At 36.5% G+C, this 25,978-nt stretch overlaps 1 protein-coding gene across 1 annotated transcript in view; it reads right to left on the bottom strand.

The window, feature by feature from the left end:
- pkd1b (polycystic kidney disease 1b) overlaps window positions 1–25,978 on the bottom strand; it is a 37,242-nt gene that overhangs the window by 5,990 nt on the left and 5,274 nt on the right. The window contains exons 7-34 of the mRNA XM_073828759.1: window positions 24,778–25,494; window positions 24,476–24,607; window positions 23,794–23,969; window positions 23,558–23,694; window positions 18,387–22,012; window positions 18,143–18,307; window positions 15,779–15,916; window positions 15,397–15,679; window positions 15,075–15,306; window positions 14,843–14,987; window positions 12,760–12,894; window positions 12,395–12,539; window positions 11,688–12,293; window positions 9,711–9,861; window positions 9,359–9,611; window positions 5,905–6,100; window positions 5,650–5,817; window positions 5,419–5,562; window positions 4,711–4,921; window positions 4,350–4,473; window positions 3,321–3,473; window positions 3,144–3,202; window positions 2,903–3,054; window positions 2,584–2,698; window positions 2,338–2,504; window positions 1,571–1,773; window positions 1,079–1,276; window positions 786–940 (exon numbers count right to left, since the gene is read on the bottom strand). Of these exons, the coding sequence (XP_073684860.1) occupies window positions 786–940; window positions 1,079–1,276; window positions 1,571–1,773; window positions 2,338–2,504; window positions 2,584–2,698; window positions 2,903–3,054; window positions 3,144–3,202; window positions 3,321–3,473; window positions 4,350–4,473; window positions 4,711–4,921; window positions 5,419–5,562; window positions 5,650–5,817; window positions 5,905–6,100; window positions 9,359–9,611; window positions 9,711–9,861; window positions 11,688–12,293; window positions 12,395–12,539; window positions 12,760–12,894; window positions 14,843–14,987; window positions 15,075–15,306; window positions 15,397–15,679; window positions 15,779–15,916; window positions 18,143–18,307; window positions 18,387–22,012; window positions 23,558–23,694; window positions 23,794–23,969; window positions 24,476–24,607; window positions 24,778–25,494 (9,086 nt within the window). The remainder of the gene's footprint in view (window positions 1–785; window positions 941–1,078; window positions 1,277–1,570; window positions 1,774–2,337; window positions 2,505–2,583; window positions 2,699–2,902; window positions 3,055–3,143; window positions 3,203–3,320; window positions 3,474–4,349; window positions 4,474–4,710; window positions 4,922–5,418; window positions 5,563–5,649; window positions 5,818–5,904; window positions 6,101–9,358; window positions 9,612–9,710; window positions 9,862–11,687; window positions 12,294–12,394; window positions 12,540–12,759; window positions 12,895–14,842; window positions 14,988–15,074; window positions 15,307–15,396; window positions 15,680–15,778; window positions 15,917–18,142; window positions 18,308–18,386; window positions 22,013–23,557; window positions 23,695–23,793; window positions 23,970–24,475; window positions 24,608–24,777; window positions 25,495–25,978) is intronic.

The raw sequence follows: 25,978 nt of genomic DNA, 5'->3' as shown, positions 1-25,978 counted from the left end.
ATAGTTCGACAAAGATATCGCTTTCCTTAGCGGACATTCAAACTAATGTTTTATTGTGAATATGAGACTGAGTTGAAGAATGCTCAGTCCATCTCTCTCTCACAATACTCTTCTCTACATAATACAGTAAGCTTTAAATACAGTAATACAATTAGCTTTTAACTAAACAACTTAATGTTCCTTTGTTACTAGTTTTAAAGTAACGTTTTCGAATTACGGAGACTTGGGATCAGCTGTTAAAATGTCAACTTAAGAGTTGAATCCCTCTAGAAAGGAAGTAGTTTTTTTAAAGACACTCCGTTGTTGTTTCTTATATACTTACACATTTGTGCCATCGAACTGTTGTATAAATGCAATATCACATTCGTAGCCATGTGATATGACTATATATCGGCACGCTGTGATTACCTACGCCACTATATTTATTGTTGTTCCTTAATGGATGTTTTGTGCTGTATTTGTTTATCCTTTTTTGGAGTTATCTTGTATGTTTGTTGTGTTTAGAATGAACATCTCAAAACAGTGCATCTCTGTTTTAAATCAGTTTTCTATCCATTTATAAGGTCTCTCAGACCTCAAAATTAAACAGCACTACTATACTGAAGTCACATTTTATTATATGACGAAGGGTTAAAGTTTTGATTAGGTCAGAGGAACATATTAAAAAAAGGTTGACTTCAAATTCCTATTATTATTTTTATACAAATCACTGAGATCTCTGGGACCTCAAAAAGAAAACAAGTCAGTTTCAGCAGAACATGTATAATGCAGAGAGTCTGCCTTACCCTGATAATGCAGTGAGATTGGGCTGGCCTGGTGAAGCTGTGATCAGCATTTGTTTAAATGCTGAGTGAAGCTGTCTGCTGTTCACCTCATGCACATGTTCCTGGTAGTTCACCATCAGAACCACCAGCAGGAAGAGCATATAGACTAAGCAGCTCTGATTATTATGAAACAAAAGACCATTAAAATGAATATTAATATGCATTAGAGTCAGAATGCAGGAGGAATCCAGCTGTTATAGGTCTCTGAGGACTAAATGAGTGCTGAATGGATTCATCTGTGGGTCTGAGCTCACCCTCATTAAGGCTCTAAGCGCTCTCAGCTTCCGTGCTTCCTCTTTAGCCTGCAGCAGGCCATATCCACAGAGAGGATGCACCTTATCCCCAAGATCTTCTTCTGTCCTTCTGACTTCTGTCTCCTGAGCCAAACGGTCCTCCACCTCTGGGTCCACCGGTCTCACCACAGCAGCCAGATATAGTGCCTGAATACAGATCTACAGAAAAATACAGGTACATAAACCCTGTTGTAAAAACCAGCATATGCTGGTTAGGTATGTTTTGAAGCATGGTAGCTTGTTTAAGCTGGTTTAAGCTGGCCATGTGCTGGTCCCAGGCTGATCCTATGCAACTAGCTCCTGCTCAGGACCAGGTCATAGCCAGCTTAAGCCAGCTGCCATGCTTCCAAACATACCTAACCAGCACATGCTGCTTTCAAAAGGGAAATGCATATCTGTATGCATATCTGTTTCTTTTTATCTAACGAAGTGCAAAATAGGTTTATAACTTACCGCAAATGGTTCCAACAGCAAGGCAGAAGTGAGGAATGCTGACAGGGTGGACACAAGCCACATGAGAACCACAGAGCTGGAAAACCTGCTCCCATACAGTCCCACCAGAGATAGGCATGTTCCCAGCAAAACAGCCACCAGCAGGTGAATCACACGCAAAACCCATGATGGAAGAAACAAGCCAGGTAGACCGCGAACAACACCTAAACAGCAGCCCATATAGAGGTAAAAATAAATTATATTTCACCAAATTTTGACTGTATTTTATCAAATAAATACAGCATTGGTACATGTAAGAGACCTTAATAAACAATAATATATATATATATATATATATATATATATATATATATATATATATATATATATCTTACTGACCCCAAACTTTTGGTATTGTGATCAAGAAATGTTCACAAGAATTCACCCACACTTTTAAAAATAAAGGTTCCAAAGGGGTGTTTTTGCAGTATTGCCATAGATGAACTATTTTTGTTGCCTCAAACCTCTAAGTGAACATTTCTTAAAATAAGCATTTTGAATAACATTTTTAAAATCTAAAGAAACTTTTTCCACCATAAAGAACCTTTTCTGCATTTGAAAGGTTCCATGGATGTTCAAGGTTCTTTATGGAACCATTAGTGCCAATAAAGAACCTTTATTTTTTAGGAGTTAGGAGTTTAGGAGTTTATTTTTTAGGAGTCTACTCAGAGATCTCAATTTCTCAATTGAAAATATCAAATTTCTCCCTGTGGATAATGCGGGCTCACCAATGCGTGTGTTGGAAATGGTGCTTATAGAGTCGGGTGGGAGACTAGGGAGAAATGTGCTGGCATCACTGAGCACTGAGAGTGAGGAGGAGGACTTGTGAAAGCCAGGTTCAGATGTAGGCGTATCCATGCTCAGATCAGACCACTCACTACACAAGCTGTCCTGGCTGAAAAACAAAAGTATGTGACCATGTATCCTGGTAAACTGTGCGTGGGTCAGTGTGAAACGTTCAGTGCAGAACTCACATGTCAGACAGGAGGGTGTCGTTGGGTGTGAAATGGCCACTGTCAGATGCTTCGGGCTCAAGGGAAAGCGTGTTTGTGGGATCCAGGTCTGCAGATATAGTCCTAAGATCTTCCTCTAAAAAAGAGCAAATGATTCCATATTAGAAATACTCATCCACATGTAGCTCCAAATCTATATGATTTTCTTTCTGAAAACGTGAAAACAACTAGTTGTATCGATGACTTTTATGGTGTCCTTTTGGATTTGGAACAATGTGTGGGAAAATGATGACAGAATTTTTCATTTTGAATTCCAGAGAGTGCATGTGTTTCTTCAAACCTGAAGACTTCATTGGTTCTAAGGTGTCGTGGTCAGAGGTCGGAGTTGACAAATGTAATTGTAGAATGGCTTTTTTTCTCTTTAGAAGGTGACTGGTTCCTGTCAGCTCAGGCAGGCCAAATATACTGTCACATGATGGCCACTGATCAATTCTGTAAAATGTTTAAAACACCACTGTATTTTTATGTAAACTTTTTAAAGGCACGTAGTACTGCAATTCCACGTAGAATAGACTTGGTACCGTTCATTCCCAGGATCTGGAGTATTCCAAAACTCTGAGTCTAGTTTCTGCAGGGAATTCTTTGAGGGGAAAGATAAGAAACAGAGAGAATATACTGTAAATGTATTCAATTAGTAAATTATGCTTGATGACTCTATAAAATCAATTCATTAACCATGGGAATAGACTTTCTCTCACAGTGAAAGGAGACGGTCCATCATAGATGGAAGAGTCAGGGCCTGTCGGCAGTGACAGAAAAGATGAACAGGAGAGATCTGGGTGACTGAGGAAAACATCCATCTCCACGGTATGAGACACAGGAGAGGGAGGCAGCGATATCTCCAATGTCACCTACAACACAATCCATCAGCATTGTACTACAAGGGTGGAATTTTCACCAATGTACTCTACTGAGTTCGCGTCTCTCTCACATCCCTACAGCCCATTGAGAATAGTGGGGGGTAATTGAGAACGTCATGTAAGAGGAGGCAATGCCTCCATTGCAATATGATTGGATATGATTGGTTATGTTCAGCTGTGATTGGTTCATGCGATAAATCCTGCCTCTTGTGTTCGTGCGCATTCCGCGCTTGAATGAACATTATAATGGCGTTAATAGGAACACTAATCAAAGGACCAATTTAAAGTAAACAACTCACACACTTAGATATAACCACTTTTTTTTGTCAAAATAAGACTTAAAAAGGCATGAAAACACGTTTTAGTGAGTAATCGTCGAAGAAAATCTCTGTGTCTGTGACCAATATTTGATACTGATGATTTGAAAAATTCAAAACGTTGTTAATGAAATTAAGTGAAATAAAAAATAGATTTTTCCCCCTAGATATTGTAAGTAATGTTTATTTAACCAAGAAAATGTGACTGGGACATTAATTTACATTAGCGTATTTGGATGATTTCTGAAGGATCATGTAACACTGAAGACTGGAGTAATAATTAAAAAAATACATGTAAAAACATAAAAAGTTATTTTATATTCAATACAGTAATATTTCACAATATTAATGTTTTACTGTATTTTTTTATCAATATGAATGCCACCTTGGTGAACATATTGTAAGCATACAGATCTTTCATATCAGTCTTTCAAAATCATTTTAAAAATCTTACCAACCCCAAACTTCTGAAAGATTGTGCAGATGAGAAGTCAAAATATGATATCTACAGTACGGTTTCAGAAGGGATTATGTAGACTGACATGTATACCTTGCTCTTGGTTTTTTGAAAGAGAAATCTGAGAATGGTTTGGAGAGGGAACATCAAAGCTGCAACTGTTATTCCAACCAGAATGTTCTCTGCATTCATCACCATCTGGGTAGAGACCGGACCGCTGCAGTCAGAACAGTAACAAATGTGAAGAATAACCCATTTGTTTCCAGAGGAAATTCATTAATTTCATTAGTGATGAATATTATTCTTCTGTGCCATTAATCAATAACAAAGACTTCCGTAGCTCAGAGAAAAACAGAAATTGCTTTGTTTTACAAGATGTAATTACCTGCACCTACAGTGTCAACTATACAAGCTCAATCTGTTATCCATGCCCTTTGAAGGTCAAGCCCATTACCTGCTGCCCTTTCTGCCCACTGCTCCATACCATACTGCCCCAGCTGCCAGATAGAGATGTAATAAGAGGGCGCAGCAGGTAACCCTCTGGGCTCGGCTAAAGCGGCTGTGGGACGGCCGTTCCCATAATGAAATCCACAGATGGTGCTCTCGAAGGCCAAACAGTAACTGGGAATGTAAGATCCTCTTAAACTGCTGGAGCTCCTGAGGACCTACAAGGATCACAAGGTTAGGAAAAGCACATATGTGACCCTGGACCCTGGTCTTAAGTCGCTGGGGTATACTTGTAGCAATAGCCAAAAATACATTGTATGGGTCAAAATTATTGATTTTTCTTTTATGCCAAAAATCATTAGGAAATTAAGTAAAGATCATGTTCCATGAAGATTTTTTGTAAAATTCCTACTGTAAACCTATCAAAATGTAATTTTTGATTAGTAATATGCATTGTTAAGAACTTAATTTGGAGAACTTTAAAGGTGATTTTCTCAGTATTTTCATTTTTTTGCACCCTTAGATTCCAGATTTTCCAATAGATGTATCTCGGCCAAATATTGTCCTATCCTAACAAACCATATATCAATAGAAAGCTTATTTATTGAGCTTTCATGTGATGTATATATCTCAGTTTTGTAAAATTTTACCTTATGACTGGTTTTGTGGTCCAGGGTCACATATGATGTATGCTGTACTGCATGTGTTTACTTACAAGATGCTAAAATAACTTTCTCCACCCTTCCAGAGTTCTTCTCATTCTCCACAGATAGCCAGTCTTCAACCAAGAAGAAGAACATGTTTTCTGTCTGTATGTCCCAGACGATCACATGTTTTAGGTACCAGGATGGGTCTAGACCTGGAAAACACAGCAGTTGTTTGTGAGTATTTGTTATTTTAGTAAGAAAGAAAAAAAGAAAGAAGGAAGCTATTCACAGCCACTGACCTGTGTTGTCATGCCAGATGCGTATTTTCCAGATCTCTCCGAGATTGGCATCTGTTTCAACTTGAAAGTCATCCAGGCTATTCCTCTGGAAAGCTCCTTCTCTTTGAAGGTGACGTGAGCCACTTTTATTTAGGCCATACAGGCTAATGCCAACATGTGCAGTAGTACCTGGTGAAATCGTATGTCTTATAACTTGGTAAGATTTTGTTTGTTAAGTTTTATGAGGTTGATGAATAATTTGATCATACTACTCACCAGACCCTCTTTTCCAGCCTGTTTTGACAAGAACTCGGTACTGGTAACGACCTTTCTGACCACACAGAGGAACCCAACTCAGACGATAACTTTCGAGGTGATCCAGTTTGTGAGCGATAAGACCAACCAGCAGATGAATTAACAATAAGACTCCACAAACTATTCCCACCACCACATTTCTCACTGGCTCCTCTGACTGGTGACACAGATCATTTTAATCACTGATGTGTTATGTTACATTTCATTAAGATCTTAAAGGGATAGTTCACCCAAAACTTCAGTCTTAGAATAACATTTGTAAAATGTTCTTTTGATGTTATTTGTACACGATTGAGGTTTTCACAATGTAAGAGAAAATGTTCTTAGAATAACATTTGTGAAACGTTCTTTTGATGTTATTTGTACACGATTGAGGTTCTCATAATGGTAAGAGAAAATGCTCTTAGAACAACATTCTCTGTATGTTTTTTTGATGTTATTTGTAGACGACTGAGGTTTTCGCAATGGTAAGAGAAAACGTTCTTAGAATAACATTTGTGAAATGTTCTTTTGATGTTATTTGTACACGATTGAGGTTCTCATAATGGTAAGATAAAACGCTCTTAGAACAACATTCTTTTGATGTTATTTGTACACGATTGAGGTTCTCATAATGGTAAGATAAAACGCTCTTAGAAAAACATTCTCAGTATGGTTTTTGGATGTTATTTGTACACGACTGAAGTTTTCGCAATGGTAAGAGAAAATGCTCTTAGAACAACATTCTTTTGATGTTATTTGTACACGACTGAGGTTCTCCGAATGGTAAGAGAAACGGTCTTAGAACAACATTCTCTGTACGTTCTTTTGATGTTATTTGTACATGATTGAGGTTCTCATATGGTAAGAGAAAACGCTCTTAGAACAACATTCTCAGAATGTTCTTTTGATGTTATTTGTACATGACTGAGGTTTTCACAATGTAAGAGAAAATGTTCTTAGAATAACATTTGTGAAACGTTCTTTTGATGTTATTTGTACACGATTGAGGTTCTCATAATGGTAAGAGAAAATGCTCTTAGAACAACATTCTCTGTATGTTTTTTTGATGTTGTTTGTATACGACTGAAGTTCTCGTAATCGTAAGAGAAAACACTCTTAGAACAACATTCTCAGAATGTTCTTTTGATGTTATTTGTAGACGACTGAGGTTTTCGCAATGATAAGAGAAAACATTCTTAGAATTACATTTGTGAAATGTTCTTTTGATGTTATTTGTACACAATTGAGGTTCTCTTAATGGTAAGAGAAAACGCTCTTAGAACAACATTCTCGGTATGTTTTTTTGATGTTATTTGTACACGACTGAGGTTTTCGCAATGGTAAGAGAAAATGCTCTTAGAACAACATTCTTTTGATGTTACTTGTACACGACTGAGGTTTTCGCAATGGTAAGAGAAAATGCTCTTAGAACAACATTCTTTTGATGTTATTTGTACACGACTGAGGTTCTCCGAATGGTAAGAGAAAATGCTCTTAGAACAACATTCTTTTGATGTTATTTGTACACGACTGAGGTTCTCCGAATGGTAAGAGAAACGGTCTTAGAACTACATTCTCTGTACGTTCTTTTGATGTTATTTGTACATGATTGAGGTTCTCATATGGTAAGAGAAAACGCTCTTAGGACAACATTTTTGGAACGTTCTTTTGATGTTATTTGCACACGATTGAGGTTCTCCGAATGGTAAGAGAAACGGTCTTAGAACAACATTCTCTACGTTCTTTTGATGTTATTTGTACATGATTGAGGTTCTCATATGATAAGAGAAAACGCTCTTAGAACAACATTCTCGGAATGTTCTTTTGATGTTATTTGTACATGATTGAGGTTTTTGCAATGGTAAGTGAAACGGTCTTAGGACAACATTTTTGGAACGTTCTTTTCATGTTATTTGCACACGATTGAGGTTCTCATAATGGTAAGAGAAAGCAGTCTTAGAACAACATTATCAGAACATTCTTTTGATGTTATTTGTAGACGACTGAGGTTTTCGCAATGTAAGAGAAAATGTTCTTAGAATAACATTTGTGAAACGTTCTTTTGATGTTATTTGCACACGATTGAGGTTCTCATAATGGTAAGAGAAAATGCTCTTAGAACAACATTCTCAGAATGTTCTTTTGATGTTATTTGTAGACGACTGAGGTTTTCGCAATGTAAGAGAAAATGTTCTTAGAATAACATTTGTGAAACGTTCTTTTGATGTTGTTTGTACACGATTGAGGTTCTCGTAATCGTAAGAGAAAACACTCTTAGAACAACATTCTCAGAATGTTCTTTTGATGTTATTTGTAGACGACTGAGGTTTTCGCAATGGTAAGAGAAAACGTTCTTAGAATAACATTTGTGACATGTTCTTTTGATGTTATTTGCACACAATTGAGGTTCTCTTAATGGTAAGAGAAAACGCTCTTAGAACAACATTCTCGGTATGTTTTTTTGATGTTATTTGTACACGACTGAGGTTTTCGCAATGGTAAGAGAAAATGCTCATAGAACAACATTCTTTTGATGTTATTTGTACATGACTGAGGTTTTCGCAATGGTAAGAGAAAATGCTCATAGAACAACATTCTTTTGATGTTATTTGTACATGACTGAGGTTTTCGCAATGGTAAGAGAAAATGCTCTTAGAACAACATTCTTTTGATGTTATTTGTATACACGACTGAGGTTCTCCGAATGGTAAGAGAAACGGTCTTAGAACTACATTCTCTGTACATTCTTTTGATGTTATTTGTACATGATTTAGGTTCTCATATGGTAAGAGAAAACGCTCTTAGGACAACATTTTTGGAACGTTCTTTTGATGTTATTTGCACACGATTGAGGTTCTCATAATGGTAAGAGAAAACACTCTTAGAACAACATTATCAGAACATTCTTTTGATGTTATTTGTAGACGACTGAGGTTTTCACAATGTAAGAGAAAATGTTCTTAGAATAACATTTGTGAAACGTTCTTTTGATGTTATTTGTACACGATTCTCTTAATGTTAAAAGAAAGCGTTCTTAGAACAACATTCTCGGAACGTTCTTTTGATTCTTTTATTTGTACACAATTTAGGTTCTCGTAATACTAAGAGAAAACATTCTTAGAATAACTTTTTCGGAACATTCTATATGTTTTCATTACTTAGTAGGAATATTAACAAAAGGTTCTTGGAACACATTTTTTTTTTTTAGCTGGGTACCACGTTCAAAGCCCAGAAAGGTAGTTAGGACATCGTTAAAATAGTCAGAAAGCTCTCAGATTTCATCAAAAATAGATGAACATAGGTTATGGGTTTTGAACAACGTAAGGGTGAATTTAAATTTTTGGGTGAACTATCCCTTTAATTTCTTTTGAGCGGTAATGTATATTTCCTTTAATGGTGAAATTATGTTATATGTTTAAACAAAATGCCTTACAGGTGGCAGTAGAAGAAGTGCTTCAGGATGGATGAAGAGGCTGGCTCCAAACATGGTGAGGTGATGTGTGAGGCAGTGGGCAGTGTGGGGGCTGCTGCCACTCAGAGGACTCAAGCCGTCACTGCTCCAGCGCCTCTCATCTACACTGAAGAACTGGCACAGCATGCTGAACACACACACCGAGACGGACACGTCCACACCACTGATGCTACTGTTCAGCTTCACGAACAGGTCTTTGGCAGAGCCATTCAAACTGCCGAATTTACAGACACAATGAAAAACAGATAGTTTTGTTTAGACTAACACAATATTGATAATTATTGTTTTCAATTAAGGAACAGGAAGAACATACAGTGGTGTAAGGAAGATGGTGTGCTCGAGTGATGGAGTCCCAGCTGAGAGAGAGAGGGTAAACTCTTCAAAATGAGTGTGTTCAGACAGTGGATGAACTGGTTGGTCATCTACAGAGATCCATACTAGTCCAGAGGCTTCCTCACCTGCTCCTGCTCGACAATACAAAACACAGACATATTGTTAATACATTATGTATTTTTCTCTAAATACCTCTTTTAATAACACTGAGACCCACTGACCATTACAATAATTTCATATAATTTAATATGCACTTTCAAAAGATGTTTTAAAAGTCTTCTGAAGTATATGCTAACAAAGCCTGTATTTTATTTGATCCAAAATACAGTAAAACAGTAATAGTGTGTAATATTATTACAATTACAATACCTATTTTCTATTTGAATATATTTTAAAATGTAATTTATGCATGTGATGCCACAGCTGAATTTTTAACAGCCATTACAGTTTTCAGTGTCACATGATCTTTCAGAAATCATTCTAATATGCTGATTTGGTGCTCAGCATGTCTTATCTTATTATAAATTATATCATATATTATATTTATAATTATTATATATTTTTGTGTAAGCAAAATAATATTTTTCAGGATTTTTGATAAGTAAAGACAAAATATCTTTTGTAATATTACAGCTGTCTTTATTGTTACGTTTGGTGATTTTAATGCATATTTGCTAAATAAAAGTAATGGTAATACATCTAATCTAATCTAATTAATATAATGAACATTGCATTAAAGGTTTAAATATTATATTATATTATTGTTACTTTTGATGATTTTAATGCATCTTTGCTAAATAGAGTTTTTTTATTTTAATATTATATTATATTATATTATATTATATTATAAAACGGTTAGTTCCATTCCTCAATTCTGATTGGTCAGCAGCTGTGTCGTATTCATGATACGGCACTGCTATGACCGCTTCACTCAACGGTTTTGTGTATCATTGAACCCCCTTAGCAACCACCCTTAGCAACGTAAACACAGCTGCAGCAGTTAGGGACTACTTTTTACAGCGGAAGGCAGTTAATGATTTTACTTTATGAAAACGTACAACTTAATATATATAAATTAATATATATTTTTTAATATATTTTAATATATATTTTTGATTTTAATATTTTTATTGTGTGGTAACCGTTTTATAAAAGCAATAAGGTACTCCGCTTCGCGTCGTGCCTAACAACGCCCTTCAGCCGTGATTTATTCATGATACAGCACGGCCTCTCGTACCTTATTGCTTAATTATATTATATTATATTATATTATATTATATTATATTATATTATATTATATTATATTATATTATATTATATTATATTATATTATATTATTGTCTTTAGTTTAGTTGATTTTAATGCATCCTGGCTAAATAGAATGTTTTTTTTCTTCAAAATTATAATATAATATATTATAATATAATATATTATTATGAACATTGCATTAAGGTTTACATATATTACATTATATTTTATTATCTTGACTGTATTGTTACTTTTGATCATTTTAATGCATCCTTGCTAAACAGAAGTACTTTTTAAAATTAAATATAATATAATAAACATTGCATTAAGGTTTACATATTATTTGATATTATATTATATCATTTTCTTATCTGTTACTTTTGATGATTGTAATGCATCCTTGCTAAATAGAAGTTTTTTGTTTTTCAAAATTATAATATAATACATAATATAATAAAATACAGTAAAACAGTAATATGGTGTAATATTATTGCAATTACAATATCTAGTTTCTATTTTAATATATTTTCAAATGTAATTTATATTATATTATTGTCTTTTTTGTTACTTTTGATTATTTAAATGCATCCTTGCTAAATATAAGTGTTTTTTAATAATATAATTTAATTTAATAATAAACATTGCATTAATGGTTTACGTATTATATTATATTTAAATCTAATAAGATGCATTGGCTGGTGTACATTACCTGGAATGAGGCTGAAGTTTAGGGCAACATAGAGGCCAGTCTGATGATCCATATCCATTGCTTTGACTGTGAAATTTACACTTCCCTTGGGTGGTAAAGTAAAATGTTTCCACAGCAGCCTCTCATCTTCCATCTCTTGTAATTTTTTGTGTAAAGTAAATTGTATCGCAGTGTCTAGTGTCAGGTTAGCAATCGAAATAGGCTGCCCCTGTGGGGTAGCAAACTCCATAGCTGCGAGCGTGGTCGATATAGGAGGTTCTGCAGCTGGAATGAATGGGTTTTCTTCACCCTCCATTTGCAGAAGAATCTGCAGGACCTCTTGCTTTCCCTCCTTTAGTTGAGAGCTCAGTGCTGATGGGATGTGAAACTGGCAGTGGCTAAGGGGATCTGTGCACAAAAGGTCTTTAGTAGGGTCACCCCGCACGCCCACCGCAGTGATCTTTGGAACAGCGAGGGAAAGAGCTTCTTCCCCACTCATCCGCAACAGCATTAATGAACGCATGAGCTCGAAAATCTGGCCCAGTGCTGATACAGCTGTCTCTGATGTATCCACATGCTTGAGGCCTGAATTGTTCCTCTGCCTCTGATCAGCAGTCAGTGTGCTGCCTGCAGTGAAAATGGAAGCATGGTTAAGCCACGGTTCATTTACGACTTCAGAGTGAACCTCTATAATAACGCTGAATATGAATTCTGCTGAGCGTAGTTACTTAAAACAGCCAGAATGTTCCTGCCGGTGTCTGTGGGGTCGATGTCACCCTGTCCTGTTTGTTCTCTCATCACTTTGATCATCTTCTCTGTGACCTTAAGCACCTTTGCACGGCAGCCGTTGCACTGCACTTCAGAGGGAACCACCTGCAGACAGGAAAGTAGATTTTACAGTACAGTGCATTTGTAACATCACATATATGACAATAATTTGTTCTTAGGAAGCACTCCTCATCATGCACAGCAGGCAATCTGTATTCACTGACAGGCCTCTGCTTCTTAAAATGCTGACATGCTTTGTGTCAGTCTATGATTAATGCTGATTAAAGCTATATTTTCCATAAGCTTTAATAGTAGAAAGGCTTACAGTAGACTGGGCTAAAGCTGAGCTGATCAGAGCCACATCCTGGTAGGAGGAGACCGGCAGAAACGCCAGAGCCTGAATGACATTTCCACGTATCTGAATCTTGTCCTCCAGCTCTTGAGCATTTATGGATGCTAGCTGTGGAAGTGGTTGATTTTGGTTTAGAAACATTTCTTAGAAACAACAAAATAGGTAGAGAATCACAGAAACTCAAGGTCATTTTATGGCAGTTGTTTTAAACTAACACCTAGGTATGGATGCAACTTCACAAAAAGCAAATATTGTCAATTGCTGTTGACCTGTCCCTTTAAATTTAGAAGTTCACTCAAAAAAAGAAAATTCTGTTATTAATTACTCACCCTCGTGTTGTTCCAAACCCGTAAGACCTCATTATCGGAAAACAAATTAAGATATTTTTGATGAAATCCGAGAGCTTTCTGACAGCAACAAAACTACCACGTTCAAGGCCCAGAAACGTAGAAAGTATGTGTCATCAGTGGTTCAACCGTAATTTTATGAAGCTTCACGAGAATACTTTTTGTGTGCAAAGAAAACAAAAATTACGACTTTATTCAAAAGTGATTCAAAAAGTATTCTCGTAGCTTTATAAAACTAAGGTTGAACCACTTATGTCACATAGACTATATTTTAATGATGTCCTTACTACCTTTCTGGGACTTGAACATGCATGGTAGTTGAGTTGCTGTCTATGCAGGGTCAGAAAGCTCTCGGATTTCATCAAAAATATCTTTTAATTTGTGTTACAAAGATGAACGAAGGTCTTACTGGTTTGGAATGACATGAGGCTGAGTAATTAATGACAGAATTTTTGTTTTTGGGTGACCTATCCTTTTAATATGACAGTTCACCTAAAATTCAGTCATCATTTACTCATGCATTCCAAACCTTTATGACTTCCTTTCTTCTGTGGAACACAAAAGAAGATATTATGAGGAATTTTGGGAACCAAACAACACTGACCCCTGTGACTTCCAATGTATACAAAAAAAAAAAAAACATTTCTAAAAATATCTTCTTTTGTATTTGTTTTGTTTTTTTGAATGTGTAAATGATGACAAATTTTATTTTTTTTTGTTCATGAGTTGGAATTTTTTTCATATACATATCATATATACATGAATAAATCATGTAAACAGCAGTGACATTTTAAATATATCTGTTTGGCTCTCTAAAAAATTTCCAAACTTTTTTGAATCTCTATTTAAAAATTATACTTAATATGATTATATGAGTTTATTTGAATTTTACTTTTTTTTTTTTTGAAAGGATTAGTTCACTCCAGAATTAAAATTTCCTGATAATTTACTCACCCCCATGTCATCCAAGATGTTCATATCCTTCTTTCTTCAGTCAAAAAGAAATTAAGGTTTTGAGGAAAGCAATCCAGGATTTTTATCATATAGTAGACTTCATTTGTGGCCAGTGGGTTGAAGGTTCAAATTACAGTTTCAGTGCAGCTTCAAAGGGCTCTACACGACCCCAGCCCAGGAATAAGGGTCTTATCTAGCTAAACGATTGTTAAAAAAAAAAAAAAAAAAAACTTATATACGTTTTAGCCACAAATGCTCGTCTTGCACTAGCTTTGCATCCACAGCTTCATGCATGACTTGTAGACATGCATCACAGAGCTAGTGCAAGACAAGCATTTGTGCTTAAAAAGTATATACATTTTTATTTTTTTAGAAAACAACTGATTATTTTGTTAGATAAGACCCTTATTTCTCGCCTTGGATCATGTAAAATCCTTTGAAGCTGCATTGAAATGCCAATTTGGACCTTTGACCCCTGATCCCCATTGAAGTCCACTATATAGAGAAAAATCCTGGAATGTGAAATCAGGTCAGTAAATCAGGACATTTTAATTCTGGATTTAACTAATCTTTTATTGCTACCACAAATAAAATTCACCACTAAATTGGAGTTTAAAAAGCATTCTCATTGAAGTTATGAGTTTTTTTTAATTAATTTTATCCATCCATTATAATAGTCTTTTTAATTAGGATGATAATGACTACACCTTTCATAAATATCCAGACAACTGGTTTGTCAGGGCTGTCTCGCTTACCTGGTTAAGTTGGCTGCTCAGGGCAATCGAATATTGAATAATGTCCTGAGGGTTGCCTTGTTGGCGCAAGGCCCATAACTCTGACTGGCTCTTATTCCTCAACCACTCCATTGTGCATTGGTCAGTCAACAGCACAGTCAGGTTCCTGCAGAATATATCAATTGTATTTTTGGAGCTGTGATGTTTTGTCCAATTTTATCTGACTATATAATTGCCAAGCAGAATGACTAACTTTCTCTCTGCGATTACTGATGCCCCCATACTGTCCTCTACCAGGACCAGCACATGAATAACAGATACGTTTTCCGCTGTGCTCAGACTACCCAGTGGCACCAGGGAGCTGAACGTGCTCTGAGTGCCTCTGTAAAGGGTAATCAAGGGACATAATGGTCCAAAATCTTCACACTGTGCCACCTGCAGTGAAAATATCAGCTGAGCTGAGTCACCGTCATCATCCATCCACCCTGCCATTGAGAAAAAAATAGCAAAGAATGCGTCAGTCCGCAGAGCCATTACTTGGGTGAGAAATAAGAGGAGAAGAGAAATGACACTACCTGAGCAACTGTAAGAGACCATGGTTTCCAGGAAATGAAGCGAGTCGTTGGGTGACAGAGTGCAAACACCCCCGTAGGGAGGATGGTTGGGGACTAAGGTGATGCTTGCCGACCCCCAAAGCCCAGAGGCTGGATCAGACACGTTGAGAGTAAAGGTGTATTTTTGGACCTCCATTAGCACCCCTGGTTTAATGACTATTTCTCTCCCGAGTCTTCCTGTTGAGGTAGTGACCTCATTCAGTGTTAGAGCTTCACCTTTCTGATTCTTTGCAGTCCACCTGTACTGTAGTTGAAGTGTTGTAAAACATTATTAAGGTGTGTGTGAGAGAGAGACTTATGAAGGCATACTCAGATATTTTACGCTACATTGGGAATTGAATACCTGTACGGTGTCTTGACATGAAGAACAATGACCAGCCAATCTAACATAATGACCGTGACTCACATGGAAAGACAGCAGGGAATTACAGGAGACACACTTTACAGTCACAGGTAGCAATGAGGTACTGCACACTGTAACCTGCACAAATAAAAACAGGAGTTAAAGACATTTGAAACATAGTTTTCTCTTCTCTGTTGATGTCATTTTGTGGATTATTGCTGCAGTGCAAAGCAAGTACAGGAACCTGACACTGCTATTACATACGCCGATATGGTGCTGTGAGTATTTAAGACATACTGCTGCTGCACAAATAGCATATATAATAAACCGTAGCAGATCTATACAGGTGGAGCTAGGGAGGTGGAGGGTTTCAAAAGAACTCTGAAAGCATGCTGCGAAATGCCCTAGTGAATGCTAACCAGCCACTTAAATGTTAAGCAGTAAGCTCATTGGCTTCATATGCAACATGAAGTGAAGTAGTTTAATTCTGTAAGTATATATAAAAAAAAAAAAATAATAATAATAATATATATATATATATCATTTTCTCACCCTCATGTCATTCCAAACCCATAAGACTTCCATTCCTCTTTGAAACACTAATAAATATATCTTATTATTCCATTTTTTTTAAACCATATTTGATGTGTTCATTGTGTGTTGATCAATGTCTCTTTGTGCTTTTTGATGTCTCAATATTTTGGTTGAGTAGACTTTCAATGGATGGACAAAAATGATGAGCGAATATTAAAAATATATTTTTTGTGTTCCAAAGATAAATGAATACGACAGCGTTTTAGTGCCACAGTAAAAAAAAAAAAAAAAAAGTAAGATTATGAGATTAAAGTCGTAATATTGTGAGAATAGCGTTGAAATATTACGAGAATAAAGTTGAAATATGTCAAGAATAAAGTCAAAGTGTTTCAAGAATAAAGACAAAATATGTAGAGAATAAAGTCGAAATTACGAGAATAAAGTTGAAGTGTTTCGAGAATAAAGTCAAAATATTTCGAGAAAAAATTTGAAATATGTTGAGAATAAAGTCAAAATTACAAGAAAGTCCAAGTGTTTCAAGAATAAAGTCTTAATATTTAGAGAATAAAGTTGAAATATGTCGAGATTAAAGTCAAAATTATGAGAATAAAGTCAAAGTGTTTCGAATAAGTCAAAATATGTTGATAATAAAGTCAAAATTACAAGAAATGATTTGTAGCAATTACGAGATTAAAGTTACAATATTTAGAGAGTATATTCTAGACTATTGCACATACAAATGACCCAGATTGGGAGCACTGGGAGATATTCCAAAGTTTCAGCTTTCAAAATCTGTCAGTTTAATAGCGAAATACAAACAATATGTCTACTACAATCATGTGTTTTTTACACTCTTTAATGTGGTGTGACAGATCACTCTATTCGCCTCAGTTTCACTCAATTCCATTCAATTCAATTCCACTTTATTGTTTTTAATTAAATACATGTGAGGAATGAAAGATTGGACGCCACCGATATTTTTGCAGAGTAGGTGGTGGAATTTTCACAAAGAAAACACTATAATTTAATGAAACGAATGTCTACTACGAATTGTAGTCAAAAAGATAATCTGTCACGCCACATTAAAGAGTGTAAAAAACACATTATTGCAAGACACGTTGTATTTCGTTATAAAACTGACAGAAAACATTTAGAGTATAAACTATTTCTTTAACAGAATGTCCCATAAGAATGAAGATTTCCATAATTTTAAGTAAAATGTTCTCATAAAGCAGTAAATATTGTACATTATTTCTAATATGGGCTGGAATGAACTCTAACATTACAAATCATTTTTTCACTGTAATTTGAAATTATAGAGAGTGCCAATCTGAATAGAGACAAAAAAGATTTTTCAAGAATATTTCAACTGCTTTTGTCCATACAACAAAAGGTCAGTGGGGTCCAAAACAACATTACACCCCAGTGAATTTCATTAAATGAAAAAAGGACAATTTAAAAAATATTATTCTTATGTTTCACAAAAGAAAGAAAGTCATACAGGTTTAACACTAAATGAGTGTAAGAAATCTATGACAGAATGTTAATGACAAAGCAGGTGGCACAACGTCATAAGATGTTGATCTTTGGTTAAATTTCGTTTGCGACTTCGGGTTTGTTGTTTTTAGATTGTGTAACCAAAATCCAATGTTAAGCAACATTAAAATGACATCATTACTAACATCAACCTGATTTTCAGTTTTAACCAAAATGCCACGTCTGTCCAACATTTGGGTCCAACGTCAACCTGACGTTACATTGACGTCTGGTGCCGGCTGGATATGTTCATGTTGCTGACAGCAAAGTGAGGTAAGGTAAGTTAACACTCACCAACTGTGATACAGAGACAGGCTGTCGTCCACTTTTGTAAAGAGTGAGAGTAAAGTGGTACATTCTGTCTGGCAGCAGTTCACTTCTGGGAAGAATCAGTAGACTTCCATTTCCTGGAATATGTTGATGACGGGTGGAAACAGCTGAAGACAATTCTGTTGTGTTCTGGAAACACACAATACACCATCAATTGAATGTTTATGTCAGTGAATCAAGTATTTACTGCATTTGTGATTTCCCATACCTCTATAGTGTAAGCCCACTGGAACAGAAACAACTCGATATCATTCTTCTCAGAATCTGGATCAAAAGACTCACTTGCATCCAAAATCAGATCATACTGACTTGACCAGAACCTGTGAGAACCGCCTTTAATCACAGGCACCAATTCACTGTGGACCACAGAAAGCTGCATTGTCCTGTTCTGCTGTAAAGGAGTTCCTAGAAGTCTGGCAGTAAATGTCAGACAGTAGTGTCCAACTTTGAGAGCATGCTTCGGCAGAGAAAGAAGCGGTGTTGTGACATCCACTGAATCATTCAAGGACACCTTGTCCATTTCTGAGCAATCTAGTCCTCTGAAGATCTCCCAGGAATAATATGCTTTGTGTGTAACACAACCGTTAAAGTCCACTCTTGCTTCAAAAGAACTTGGTCTGGATTTTAATATTTTATAATGTTCTTTTACAACGTAGATGTGCGGCTGAGTACACTCCAGCTTTTGCACTTCAACTGTCATTTCAGTAGAGACCTCACTTATGTTATTGAAAGCTGTTAATTTCACAACAAACTCACCAGTAACGTTGTATTTGTGGACTTGTCTATTGGATTCCGTAACCAGGTCTCCATCATTGCCATCACCAAAATCCCAAAGGAATTTAAGATTGCTGCCTCCATCTGTGATAGCTACAAAAATGATCGGATAATCAATAAAAGCTCCATCATTTGAGGTAAAAAGCTTTACTTTCTTCACATGTTTCTGTATTGTTGCTGTACTGGTCAGGGACTGTGAGCAGAAGCCATTATCAGCTTCCACTGTAACAGACAGGGATCCATTAGTGAAAGGTGTGAAGTGAACATTTTGCCCGATTTCCCAAGAGGACCGGACTCCATTTAATAGGAAAGTCCAGCGGTAATTGGCTTGTGAACCACTGGACGCTTGAAAACTGATGTTTTTGGATGCCTCCAGAACAGCAGAGCAACATCCAATCAAATGCAGGCCTTTAATTCTTTCCACAACTCTGACAATCACTGTTGCACTTTGGTAACTGACATGATTTGTTGCTGTTGCTCTTATGAGGTGGTTTCCAACTGAAAGAGAAGAGGTGGTAAAATTCTGCCAAATGTCCACGGAATAACTCGCATTAACAAACTCCAAAGAAAAGGAAACTTCGCTTCCTTGGAAGACAGATGGTGTGAAAGTAACCGGATCGTTCTCACATACAACATCGCTACTAGCAATAAGTAAAAGTCCCTGGATGGCATCCTGAACCGTAATAGTATATGAAACAGTTTGCCAGCTAATGTCATTTGAGGCGTTAAGGGAGATACAGTGATCTCCAACATCTGCAAATGAACAGCTAACAGTTTGATTGTCTGCAAGAGCCATAACAGTTCTATTGTGAAACATTAAAACCCATTCCCAATGCAGGACATTTCCTGTCCCTCTAGAGCCATTAATCAACAGCAGGTTATTTGATGCTACAAAAAATGGTCTGAATTGTCCATTTATCTGAAAGTCCACTTTAGAGATGTTTTCCTGAATTATTAGTTGCTTAGTTGCATCTTCAGACCCAAACATATTCGAAACTGACACTTTGATCTTGACCACACCAACGACTTTAAATACATGCAGAACAAAAGGCACATCTGATATTACAGGACTGCGCTCAGATTCCAAGAACCATGAATAGCTAAGGTCTGTTCCAGATGTCACACTTGCAGATATCGTCACTGGCTTTCCTTTGGCTACGGCATTCGTTGGTGATGAAATACTCAGGCCAGACACAAGCTCTACTGCTCTCAGTGAAAGGTCGGTATCTACTGATCCAAAAACATTGGATACTACCAGCTTGATGTCTATGTCACCAGGGCTGTTTGTAAAGAGTGGAAATTGTTTGCTATTACTTGCCATTCTTTGGTTTGCAGTCCACTCATACGTCAAGTTAGAACCACACGTCACTGATGCTGTCAAGAGCACAGTCTGATTTGTCAAGAAATATCTTGCATTCTGTAGCCCCTGAGATTGAATTCGAACCTTGTGTATTCTCTGTACAACCTCAATGTGTGTTACGGATTCTACTCGACTGATAAGATTTTGTGCTGTGACTTTAATCTGAAACACCCCTGGTTTAGGAAACACATGCATGAATCTGGATGTCCCAAGTTTTGGAGGTGATGAAAGATTCACAGTCCAATAAAACACAACATTTTCATTAACATCGGTCTGAGCTGTTAGCAGTATCTCTTTTCCAGCCTCAGCAAACGGCTGACTGGTATTAACCACTATGTATGACAATGGTGCCTGCACTTCAATCTCTACAAACACCGAATCTGAACTTATCTCATTAGATGCCATGACTGTCACACGAAATCTTCCAGGAAAACAGAATACGTGTGATTGATTCTGACCCTCCTTTTTGAAGCCATCGCCAAAGTCCCATTGAAAAGAAGCTATTTTACCAGGAAGCTCAGCCCAAAAGTAATAGGACTGATTCACAGTCATTGCATCATGGTTGCCTTCATATTTTATGCATAGATTAGATACAGGCCTTTGAACTGAAATGGTTGCTTTTGCTGTTCCACTGCTGACTTTGTTATGGACCTGCACTGAAATTTCATACAAACCCTCCTCTTGAAAAACAAAGCAATGGTGTGACAGGCCTTTGACTGGGAGTAAATCACTTGAAAGATTGTTATACCACCAAAATTGATAATCTGCTACTTTGGGAAGCACAGCAACTTCAAAGCACATTTCCTCATTCACAGCTACAGCACTCTTGGCTGAATGGAGAGTAACATATGTTATTTGAGTCTCAACACATATGCTGGTTTCGTAATGGGATGAAGCCACCAGGCTACGAACATTTACACCAACTGTGTACATTCCTGAAGTTAGAAAAGTGTGAGTAATCGTTCTAGCTCCTTTGACAACAGACAACGGTGTGCCATCTCCAAAATCCCAGTCAAAAGTCAAAAATGCAACATGTCCTTTGACGAACACTTCAAAATTGGTCTCTGTTTTACTCACAATGCAGTCTGTTGGAATAATTTTACTAATCAGCAAATGAAAAACTTCCACACTGACTAACTGGTGTTCTTTACTTACAGAATTATACACAGTTACCTGAACAGTGTAATTTCCGAAAGACCTATAAATGTGAGAAGCTGAGCTTCCGGTGTTGTCTTTAACTTCTGAACCATCTCCAAAATCAAAGGTCCATTTTAAATGTGTGCCTGCAGATACTCTGCCACTGATTTCAAAAGTGGAGTTCAGTTCAGTGGAGCTGTTGTAATATAGCTGGAGACCTGAGACTGCCTCAACTACCTCCACTGTTGTAGAATTAGTCAAGACCGACAGGGAGTTGTTGGCACATATGGTGACGTTGTATGTGCCGGGTCTTTTAAAAACATGACTGACTTTACTAATATATTCCTTTACTTGATCAGAGTCATCGCCAAAATTCCACAAATAAATCACACCGTATGAAGAGGGACATAGTGAGACCTCAAAGAGGATGGTGTGATTGACTTGACATGCGATAGGAGATGATGACACCAACAGTCTTGATATAGGAGTCCTTATTTTAACAGCTACAAACGTTTCAATTTGGTCATATTGGTTGTAAGCCTTGATTTTCAGTGTGAAGTCACCTAAAAAATAAAAATAAGATCAAATTCAGGTTGTGCTAGGAGATTTGGCAGTTATCATGTTGTTTTGTACAGTAGCATCAAGTAAAAGAAAATGGATTCAGTTACTGATGTTACTGCAATGAGTCTTGATTAATTTATTCAATGATTAAAAATGTGAAGGAAAATTAATATGAATTATTATTATTATTTTAAAGGGATAGTTTGTCCAAAAATGAAAATTACCCCATGATTTACTCACCCTCAAGTCTACTTATGTCACAGTTTTGTTAGTTATCCGCATGTGCGGCCATATTGGAGATACTCTGTTGTAAACATCAGCACTGATTGCAAGGTTAATGTATAACTTAATACGTTGTTTTGCTAATTTATGCTGTCTAAAACCATGGAAAAAAACGTGGAAGCTACTTAATCATATAGAGAAAGATAATATATACAGTTCAGACCAAAAGTTTGGACACACCTTCTCATTCAAATGAATGAGAAGGTGTGGGTCTTCTCATTCAAATGAATGAGAAATGTGGGTCTTTTATAAAGTGAATTTTACATAAAAAGCAGTTTTTGTATAAAAACCCATTTAAAAAATATTTATTTATTAATTTAGATATATTTAAAAAATATCACTAACCCACTGAAAACTGCACAAATGTAGAGTAAAAACTTTAATAAACAGAAAAATATACAGTACAGACCAAAAGTTGGAACACACCTTCTCATTCATTTGTTGTATATCACAACAAACTAAAGTTAATAGGTGGTAAAGATATGTACGAGCAGTATTAATTAACATATTAGCCTAATATTTCACCTACCTAAAAGGAAATAAGAACAAACACAAATGTTGTCAAGATTCTTGCCCTGGAAAACTTGGTTCAGTTTGGCCAACCACAAATGGCCTTTTGTTCCTCAAACAATTTTTGCACTCTTCTACTTGATTTGTTACAACTTTTGACAGTCTATAGTACTCCAAATGTTTTTCCCAGTCTGACCAATTTGTACAGCCCAAAATATGACAATAATTGACTATTTTCAGAAGCAATAATCAGCAAAATATGCAAGTTTCATTCAGTTCAGTGCCTCCAATATGGCCAATTAATAATGCATTGTAAAAACACTCTATATGGCTTTCTTCTTTCAGACGATTTGGTTTATATACATTCATCCATAACAAGCTCCACACAGTGCCCAGAGTTTAATAAAGGTCTCCTGAAGCAAATTGATGCGTTTGTGTGGATAGTATGGATAGTTTTCTTTCAAAAACGCATTGATTCACTTCAGAAGGCCATTATTAACCCCCAGGATGGATGCCCATGGATGGATGCACTTTATTGGGCTTCAAAATCTCAACACCCATTCATTGCCATTATAAAGCTTGGAAGAGCCAGGACATTTTTAAATATATCTTCAATTGTATTCGCCTGAAAGAAGAAAGTCATATACACCTAGAATGTCTTGAGGGTAAGTAAATCATGGGGTAATTTAAATTAGTAGTACTATTAATGGAATAAAACTTTTTGAACAATTTGTATTTATACTCATTTATAGTACCTGGAAAAGGAAATGTATGATCAATGGAGTCTTGCAAATAAACATGTTTGGCACGTTGGTGAAGATAGCTCTCTTCCATCTCTAAAGGAGCAGAAACTGGGTGACTGACAGATGCTGTATTATCACCAAAATCCCATCTGGAGAGATAAATCATTTCATAATGGAGCATTATACATTCAGAAGAGGTCAAACTTAATTTCATCATTTTAACTCAATTATAATTCAGAGACATTAACCTGATTGTAACGCCTATAGAGATGTCAGCTTTTACTCGTATTGTGTAGCGAGTTGAGGTGTTTACAGCAATGGCCTCTGGCATGGAAATTACTGCTAGGTCAGCTAATGGGGTCATTACATCAGCTGTGAGCTTCACCTCAATTAACTCAGAGCTCACTGGGTTATTTGCCATTACCTAGAGCAGAGAAAGCAGTAAAGATTTGAAGAAATTATAAACATGAAATCATTCATAACAAAACGTAAAGCAATGATTCTCAATTGGTGGGTCGTGACTTTCAAATAGGTCACATGGCCAATGGTGGCAGCCAAACAATAACAACAAAATGTTAAATGCAAATAGTAAAATCTAGATAATGCATATGATAAATAATCATGCATAAGTAGTTTAACAAAATAAATAGGCTTCTAGAAAGAGAGGAGAAAATGCTTTATATATCTATTGTTATTGACATCAAAGGTTGTGCTTCCAAATGACCTACCAGCAAATATGGATTGTGCCGTTACCAAAAAATAATTTGATTCGAAAAACTAAGAATTTTGTCTTTGGTTTGGAAGCAAAACCAGCTGAGAACAACTAAGCTCTGAAGACCTGGATCACTGTATAATTGCTTTAGGCTCAGTTTCACAAAGATGTTTAAACTTGTACTTGGAAATATTATATTGTTATATTAACATGTTTACCTTCAGCTTGTATTCTGCCGGCTTCTTAAAAACCACACTGTAAGACTCTCCTGTGTGTGGAAAGTGGACCAGGTCATCAATAACCCATGTATACTTCACTGATGAGCCTGTGACTACTGAAGCTGTAAACAACTGTAGAAAAAACAGAGTAAGCATCTCATTTAAAGTCTAGTTATGACATTCTAGAAACCTTTTCTTCAAATACCATGTAAATACCATTAGCACATCAAATTCTAAAAGGCTGCTGGTGAACTTTTGAGGTAATATTTTCTTTCACAATGACACACATGAGAAATTGATACCTGTGGTATGTCTACTAGAATTCTTCTGAAGCCCTGAGGCTGGATTCTCAGCCCAGTTACAGGAATATGAGACACAACTCTCATACTCAGAGTCTGGGAGTTCACGCTGTTTGAAGCCGTGATGTTCAGTATATGTTCTCCTTGACTAGAAAGCTTCATGTACACATGAGAGAACCACATGTCAAGAGATGCCCTAACACATCCTTCTTCACTCTCAGGCATCTCAGCGGGGCACGAAGATACAAAAGGGACTCCGTTCTTAGACACAGGGTCTGACCAGAAACTAGTTGTGTTTTCTCCTGAAATGATCTGGATGACAATGAGAGTTGGGACATTGACAGCAACATGCATTTGGTTGTCCTTGTCAAGCTTTGGATATAAAACTTGCAACCCAGTGACAGGACTCTTTACTTTGATTGGACTGTTGCTCTGTGAGGTGCTGGGTACAGGTGAAACTCCAAAGTGTGGCATTGTGTCCTCGTAAATCACCCGAAGGTCACAGACCTGTTCATCTAGCCATTGGCCCTGTCCTGGTTGGGCAGACAGAGCCCCCTCTAACCAGCCGCCCCACTCAGGCCCATGCAGAGAGAGGTAACTCTGGCGCCAGGATGAGTTGGTACCGCCAACACAATGTAGAAATTTGCCTGCTCTTCTAGTGTGCTGCAATGCCAGAATGTCATCAGGATAGACAGTGATTTGTTTGTCTTGTACTATAACCTGCACAAACACAAAAATAAGTGTCATGATTTTAACTCATTGTCAAACTTTGTATCTTTTTTTTAAACCTAGTGAGCTGCCTAGAAAAGGATTTTATTAAATAAGTTAAATAAGTTACAATCCAAATAAAATCCAATCAGACTGATTATAACACACCTAACCTAATTATGTCTTAAAGGAATAGTTTACCCATAAATGAAAATGACCCCCTTGTTTACTCACCCTCAAGCCATCCTACAAGTATAAGACTTTTTTCTTTCAGACGAATACAATCGAGTTATATTGAAAAAAGTCCTGGCTTTTCCAAGATTTATAATGGTAGTGAACAGGTGTTGAGATTTTGAAGCCCAATAAAGTGCATCCATCCATCATAAAAAGTACTGAACATGGCTCCGGGGGTTAATAAAGGCCACCTTCTTGTGAATATGCATATAACAGTTAGTTTGAGTTAGAGATTATATAGGTTAATAAAGTTTTAAATATG

Source organism: Garra rufa, chromosome 22 (assembly GCF_049309525.1).
Source record: "Garra rufa chromosome 22, GarRuf1.0, whole genome shotgun sequence".
NCBI classification, from domain to species: Eukaryota; Metazoa; Chordata; class Actinopteri; order Cypriniformes; family Cyprinidae; genus Garra; species Garra rufa.
This window is presented reverse-complemented; position numbering and strand designations above follow the sequence as displayed.